The 7,921-nt window shown below is 56.0% G+C and overlaps 1 protein-coding gene across 1 annotated transcript in view; it reads right to left on the reverse strand.

Moving 5' to 3' along the window:
* The window catches only part of ARHGEF10L (Rho guanine nucleotide exchange factor (GEF) 10-like), a 191,991-nt gene that overhangs the window by 67,442 nt on the left and 116,628 nt on the right, over window positions 1-7,921 (reverse strand). Inside the window, exons 17-19 of the mRNA XM_011998461.1 lie at window positions 3,726-3,871; window positions 1,660-1,674; window positions 1,222-1,403 (exon numbers count right to left, since the gene is read on the reverse strand). Of these exons, the coding sequence (XP_011853851.1) occupies window positions 1,222-1,403; window positions 1,660-1,674; window positions 3,726-3,871 (343 nt within the window). The remainder of the gene's footprint in view (window positions 1-1,221; window positions 1,404-1,659; window positions 1,675-3,725; window positions 3,872-7,921) is intronic.

Raw genomic sequence — 7,921 nt, forward strand, 5'->3', positions numbered from 1 at the left:
CAGACACGTCATTGTCACTGAAGAAGGGATCCCCTAAGCAACCCTGGAGTGCATGAAGGATGCTAGACCCCGCGGCCAGCAGAAAGGAACCCTGTGCCCCAAGCGGCGGCGAGGGAGAGTGCGGTCGAGCCAGCGCAGAAGGTGCCTCTGAGGAAGGCACGTGGGCCAGAGGACTCTTCCTACCCAGCAGAGCTGCGGAAAGAGACAGCATCTGGAAGTGGGCACAGCTGTCCCAGACCAGCACCCAGACGGCAAGAGTAGGTGGTGCAATCGCTCCCTCAGAATTTCCAGAATTGTGAGCGGCCCATGAGGCAACCTCCTGGGTCAGACAGTAGACAGAGGGGGAAGTGAAACCCCAGTGCCTTTCTCACCCATGGAAGATGACTCTGGGCACAGGGTTCCTTTCTGCTAGCCCTGCAATTTAGCATCCTGCATGCATTCAAGGAACACCTATTAACGCCCATCGTGCCCTGGGTTCCCGGACAAGGCTGCAGCCAGGCTGAGAGGAGAGACATCAACCGTTCAATCACTCATAAAGGGGAAAATGCACCAGAGGTCTCGAGAGCACAGGAGGGGCAACCTGGCTCAGCATGAGGGCATAAGAAAAGGCTTCTCTGAGGAAATGCCATTTGAGCCAAGCATAGATGAGACAAAAACAGGATGGCAGAAGAGTACTTGGCAAAAGGCACAGGCTGGAGAGGGCATGGTGGGAGGGAGCGTGGCCCATCCAGGAGCCCAGAGAGGCTGGCATGGCTGCAGCAGAGAGAAGGGGCAGAGGGAGGTGAGTGAGGCAGGTGGGGTGCCCCCAGGACCGGCAATGGGAAGCCACTAGGGAAGGATGACACGCACTGATCTGACCTGCGTTTTGAAGAATCAGCCCTGGGGACACGCAGAGGATGGACAGGGAGGGGGCACAGGTAGAAGGAAGGAAGGAGAGCAGCCAGGTAGCTGCCACAGCAGGACTGGGCGTGTGGCACCCAATGTGGAGACGGAGCGAAGTGCATGGATTGGGAGATGTACCTGCGCACACCCAGGTGAGGCCGTAGCTCTGCATTTCGGTCCAGGGTGGGGCTGCAAAACCAGCAAGAGCTTCCCGGCCAAGCCACCCATCAGCCTGTGTAGGAGTCCCCAAGACGGGGCCAAGCCTGGGTAGGAGCAGCCCAGGCTGTGGCTGGTGAGGGCGAGGGTGATGCATGCAGGGCACAGAGAGGGGGTACTCACTCTGGGCCTGCCCTGAGGTGGAGGCCTTCTTGGCGCCTGCGTGCTGGATGAGCACATTGTCCTTGTCATAGGTGCCACCGTCCTGGCCCACCTCCACCACCTGCACCTGGGGCAGCGCCGTGTTCCACTTCACCACGTACTTGGGCCCCAGGGGCACCAGGCTGCTGATCTCCAGCTGGCCCCTGTCGGGACAGAGAGGACGAGGCCCTGGAGAGGCCACAGCCACCCCGCCCCAGGGCTGGCCCAGGGCAATGCTCCTCCACACCAGCTCAGCCAGGCTTCACGCAGCCCCAGCGCAAGACCTCAGGCCAAAACCAAGCCAGGCAGAGCAGGGAGCCCTCACCAGGGTAGAAGCACCAGGCACCCAGGGCCCAGCCCCATGTCCAGAACCACATGCCACCAGAGCCCCAGAGCCCCGGAGCCCCCTGAACCGCGTACCTGTGGTTGGCCGGCCTGGGAAAACAGACAAGAAGGAAAGGGAGGTTGTTATTACAAAGGAGTGGCTAACCTGGGGCCTGTGACCCCATGGGGGGCCGGCCATGGGGCTGGAAGGACAGACAGCCTCCTGCGGGGAGTGAGGGCATCAGAGGCCAGGTGTGGACAGAGGCGGGCCTTCCTTCATCTCTAGGTCTCACAACAGCCCCGCTAGGAAGCTTGGATGATCCCAGACAAGGACACTGATTCTCAGCCAAGTGAAGTGACTCAGCTCAAATCACCCAAACTGATTCCCCAAAACTGGGCCACTAGCACTCCACTTTGCACTTTGCGCTAGAACAACATGAAGGCAGAGAGGGTATTCATCATACCACCAGCACCGTATGATGTCCAGGATATAAATGGGACTGAAGAATTACCATCTTTGATTGAGTGAGTGAGTAAATGAACGAATGGGTCAGCCACAAGCCCTGCCCAGACCCATCTGTGACAGAGGCTTCCTTGCCTGAGTCCGTAACCAGGCCCTGAGCTCCTGGAGGCGGGGGCCAGGTCTCGGTCTACATTCAATAGATTCATAGACGGGTGGACAAATGGGTGGATGGTGAATGAGTGCGCAGGTCCTGAAACAGCCCTGTTTGTCCCCTTTCAGGACTCGTGATCGGTAACCACAGAAAATCCCCAAACCTACTCTGGCCAAACCCAGGAAGGCCCAAGCTGACTCAGTCCAGAGCCTAGAACTGATTCAGCTGGGAGGAGGGAGAGCTATGCTGGGATTCACATTCTACCGAGGTGATTGTTTCCCTCCTAGATTTCGGTGATTGTGGCCATACTATTGCTTCGGTGATGCTTTTTTAAAGTGGTGTCAAGGTGGGGCACAGTGGCTCACGCCTGTAATCCCAGCACTTTGGGAGGCCGAGGCAGGCCAATCACCTGAGGTCAGGAGTTTGAGACTAGCCTGGCCAACATGGTGAAACTCCGTCTCTAATAAAAAAACAAAAACAAAAAAAAAGCTAGGTGTGGTGGCGGGTGCCTACAATCCCAGCTACTTGGGAGGCTGAGGCAGGAGAATCGCTTAAACCCGGGAGGCGGAGGTTGCAGTGAACTGAGATCGTGCCATTGCACTCCAGCCTGGGAGACAGAGCAAGACTCCATCTCAAAAAAACAATAAAATAAAAAAATAATAATAAAAATAAAATAAAAGTCTTGTCAAATATTGAGAGCAGAGATTCTCCTAAGAGCCTGGCTAGAAAAACCACTGCTGAAGTTCTCAGGGAGCATTTGATAGAGGGTCCCCCGCAGGACCAAGCAGGGGACACGAGCAGGTGAGCCGGGCAGGGCAGGAAGGCTGGAGAACAGCAGGGCCCAAGACCCAGCACCAGGCCCACGCGGCCTCGGGCAGCCAGGCCCCAGAATGTTGGATCTCTCCTATGTCTCACCCATGGTTTGGGCTCCCTGTGTGAGTAAAACATAAGATACCCAGAAGCCTAAAGCAACTGACGGGCCACATCTTCAGGCTCCGGCCTAAAGCCTCGCCCTCACCCTGCACCAGGGCTCCGGCTCCCAGGCACAGCCCAGCAGCCGGGCTCTGGGCATTTCCACAACCCCTGGCCCAGAACCAGGAAACCAGGCTCCTCTGGGCTGATGACGATGCTCTGGTCTGTGGGGGAAAGGCAAAGGCTCACATTGAGAAATTCTGCGATCTGGCCAGAGCAAAACAGATTTGAGTTAAAGCCACAGGGATATGGGGTAGACACAAGGAAGAATCTCATGAATTTCAGTGTGGACAAAACCACTGTTTAGTCACCAACTGCAGAGTTCCAGAACAGACAACTCTGTACCATGGACAACTGTGTGCCCAAGGCTGAGGGCTGCCCCCGATGACTGCTCCAGGTACTTCCCAGCATTGGGGACCAGCGGCAGAGCAGGCCGAGAGGGATGGAGAGGAATATTGGAAATCTAAACCAAGCTCATGTGGGGTCCCACTGCAGTGGGCGGCAGAGAGACTGGAGTAGGGCGGGACGGAGCATCTAGGAAGGGGTGCTTGCCCCCTCCAACCCAGGCTCACTTACTTGAAGTTGATGTTGGCGCAGACAAGCATGTCATTGAGCAGGAAGACCCGACGCTCCTTGGACTTAATTAGCTGCCCACGGTCACCGTACACGGTCTCCGTCAACGTCTCACACAGGAGCAGCTGCCGCTGGCCCGAGGTCAACAGCTGGGGGAGGGGCAGGGAAGGTCAGCATCAGCATCGTGGCCCGGCGGCTTTACCACGCCACAGACCCAGAATCCTCCCATGGTGCAGAAAGGGAGACTGAGCCTGGGAGAGGCGGAGGAGGTGGAGCTACTCCTTCCATCCCTGGGTGACAAGATGCACTGGGGAGGAAGACCAGAGGACCACACGCTGGGGTCTACTTTCTGGGGAGGCCTTGGGGAGTCTGAGCATTCACCAGCACCCGTGTGGGCCCAGCAGCCAGTGCCCCCTTCTCAGATGAGCCAGCCATTGCCAGCCCCTCTCTGTAGGGATTCTGCTTGATTGCCACTGCCAAGGACACAGCTCTGGAGTTACAGAGGTAGCTCTGCCCCCGTCCCCACTCCTGCTGTGAAGCCCTCGGGCAGGTCACTTCGCATGTCCAAGCCTCAGTTTACTCAGCTACGAAGTGGGGGCAATTACCTCTACTGCTCAGATTACACAAGGTAATGAACATGTGACCAGGTCTGGCTACACGATTCTTGGGGTCCAGTGCAAAATGAAAACATAGGCTCTTGTTCAAAGTGACTATGAATTTCAAGATGGCCATAACAGAACATGAAAGCAAGCATGGCGCCCTTCTGGGCACCAGCCGTGTGTGATGGCACAGGTCCCGTGTGATGGCAAGGGTCACACGTGAAGGCACAGGTCACGTGTGATGGCACGGGTCACGTGTGATGGCACGGGCCATGGCCTGAGAGGCCAGCCCTGTATGTGTGCTCCATAGACAGCTCCTGTCTGTGACAGTCTTTCTGGTGGAGCAGGCGTGGCCTTGTGCAGGGGACCCCAGCCTGCACCCCAACCTGTTGAAAGCCTTGGCTTGTCTCGCCTCTTAGGTAGCCTCATGACAGAGTTGGAACAGACCTGCCAGTCTATAACACCACCTTCTGAGGACAAAGACTTTCACACCCCAGGAATCGGAGCAGGCACTTGGCAACCTCAGGCTGGATGTCAAGACCCCCTGCTGGTGTCAGGGCCACTAACTCACCCAGGGACCCCCTGGGAAAACGTCTTTTTTCTAACGGGGATTTTTTTTTGGGGGGGAGGGAAGATATTCAGCAAAATTCATTCCCAAAACCCGTGACTCTGACGACAACCATTACGCTCCCCTTCCTTCCCCATCCTGTCTGGGAAAAGGACAGATCACCCCAAGCCTCCCCGGGAGAGAAAAAGACAGATCACCCCCAGGCATCCCCAGGAGAGAAAAGGACAGATCACCCTGAGCCTTCCTGGGACAGAAAAGGACAGATCACCCCGAGCCTCTCCAGAGAAAAAGACAGATCACCCCCGAGCATCCCCAGGAGAGAAAAGGACAGACCACCCCGAGCCTCCCCGGGAGAGAAAAGGACAGACCACCCCGAGCCTCCCCGGGAGAGACTGCTGTTGTTCTCCAAAGCATCATCTCTCTCAAGTCAACACACAACCAAAAGTCCCAGTGGGACCAAATGCCCAGTGTGTGCCAGGCACTGAGGACGGCACTCAATATTCCACATCTCATTGAATCAGCTCAGCAGTCCTTGAGGCCCTCCCCATTGCCCAGGTGAGGAAACCGAGATTCCAGGGGTAAAGTGACCTGCTGAGACCCGCCTGCTGTTGATTGACAGCACAGGACAGAGCAGGCCATCTTCACCGTTCCCTGCATTGAGCAGCTCGTGCATAGTGTGACAGGAGCCAGGGGAGGCCCCGTCACTCCTAACATGCAGAACTCAGGGTCCTCCATGGCTGCTAAGGCCAGGCTCCGCCTCACTATTTCCACAAGCAAACCAAATGCCAACTCAAGAGAGCACTACTTGGACCCTGAAGACAGCAGGGCTCCCCACCCCAAGGGCTGACCAATGTGCCAAGACCCAGAACTTGGAAGAGGAAAGTCCCCTGGGCTCTGGCAGTCAGCCCCTGCCCCTTTGGCAGATGAAAACCAAGAAAAAGAAAAAGAAAACCAGGATGTTGCACAAACGTCCCCTTTGGAGGCTCCTGCGTAGGCTATTTTGAAACAGCTGGCATGGTTCCGTTTCGGGTTACACCCAGTTTCGTTTCTGCTTCTCCCTGGGTGTTGGTGATAGGGACATCACTGAACAGGTCACAGAACTGGCCAGGACTGTCCAGGGAGGGCCCTGGAAGGGAAGCCCAGGGTGCAGGCCCCACCACACTCTTCCTAACATCTCACACGGTCCAACCCACCCTTACCTGGCAAATGGAGAAACGGAAGCTTAGAGCCTCCAGTCCTTTGCCCAACATCAAACAGCCAGGGCCCACCTCACAGAACAGGAGAGGGCAGAATGGCTGTTTCCAAGCACTACAGAATTGATTTCCTCCTCCCAAGAGGCCTCTCCCCACTGCGGCTGCAGGGGTGTATGAGGCAAAGCAAGAGAAAGCCTCTTGGTCACCAAAAAGGGAGCTGAAGGTGGGGAGAGGAGAAGATTCCTGAGCACAAAGGCCAGCACGGGTGGCCATGGCTTCAGCGGGGCTGAAGGCTTTTTCTCCCGAGACATTCCAAACTTGAGGCTTGTGTAGGGGATGGCTGAGTTAGTCCTGCCTGGAACCAGGGGGTGGAGAGTGACCCTGCCCCTCATGCCCAACCTGAGCCATGTGAATGGGGACATCCCGAGGAGAGGGCGCTGTCCCCTGCCCATCTCATCTTCCCCAGCCCAATCCTTCAGGAGTAGGTAAAGTGAACTCAGATGCCTTAGAGGCCAGTAGGTAACATCAGTGGGAAAGGTGGGTGAGGACCAAGGGGAAGAGGTCACCTGTCACTTAGGGGGCTGGTGCTGCGTGGGAAGGTGGGCCAGTGAGCCAGCTCTTCCTACCCTCCAAGGAGACCCACAAGTCTGAATTTTATACGATCCCTCCCAATTTTTAAATGTTGGCAACTACTGCCATGTTCTTAAAAATACAGTGTGGGCCAGGCACAGTGGTTCATGCCTGTAATCCTAACACTTTGGGAGGCTGAGGCAGGAGGATCACTTGATCCCAGGAGTTTGAGACCAGACTGGGCAACATAGTGAGACCCCATCTCTACAAAAAAAAAAATTAATTAGCTGGATGTGGTCGCTCATACTTGTAGTCTCAGCTACTCGAGAAGCTGAGGCAGGAGGCTCACTTGAGCCCAGGAGCTCAAGGCTGCAGTGAGCCATTATTGCACCACTGTACTCCAGCCTGGGCAACAGCATGAGGTCCTGCTTCAAAATAAAATGAAAATGAATATTAAATTAAATAGGATAAAATACTGTGTGGGCCACAACACAACCTGCAACCTGAATTTAGCCCAAAGCAGCAGAGTCCGAAGATGTGGGTTGCCTGAAGCTCGGCACTGCAGGGGATCCTACAGGAGGACTTGTCCCCGCCCCACTTCACAGCCATGGGGTGGAGAGCAAAGATGCTGATGCAAGTTAGACAGCACTCTACACTGTAAAGTGCAGCGCACACGGAAAGGGCCACCGTCCCTCTGGACACTCCTTCCTGGACTCTTAGAAAGGTCTTCCCCATGCTGCTAAAACCTCCCTCCCGGAAACGGCCAGCCACAGGCCTTAGTTCTGCTTCTAGGACCCCACAGAGCCAAGAGCCTCCCAGTCTATTCCCCAGAAGATTTGAACCTCTCCCTATGACCTCACACAGTATCCCTTCTCCAAAGAACAGTCCTGCAATGTGCCCAGGGCCTGGGCACCCCAGCCTGAACTATCCCAGCCCTCCCCAACCCTCCAGTAGGTGAGCAGGGGAGCTGGGGTGTGGGACCTCCCAGAGACCCCAGCACAGCACCAGGCAGTTCATGTCATATGCTGAGAGGGAAGAAGAGGGACTCCAGTGACCAACAGGTGACTCTGTGGGGTGACCTTGTGCTTTAAAAACAGGCTCCTGTGTGGACTCATTTGCAAGTCTTTTTTTTTTTTTCTTTGGAAACATAGTGTTTTGCTCTATCACCCAGGCTGGAGCGCAGTGGCACAGTCTCGGCTCACTGCAACCTCTGCCTCCTGAGTTCAAGTGATTCTCCTGCCTCAACCTCCCGAGTAGCCAGGATTACAG

This window comes from Mandrillus leucophaeus, unplaced genomic scaffold, assembly GCF_000951045.1.
Source record: "Mandrillus leucophaeus isolate KB7577 unplaced genomic scaffold, Mleu.le_1.0 Scaffold571, whole genome shotgun sequence".
NCBI lineage: Eukaryota > Metazoa > Chordata > Mammalia > Primates > Cercopithecidae > Mandrillus > Mandrillus leucophaeus.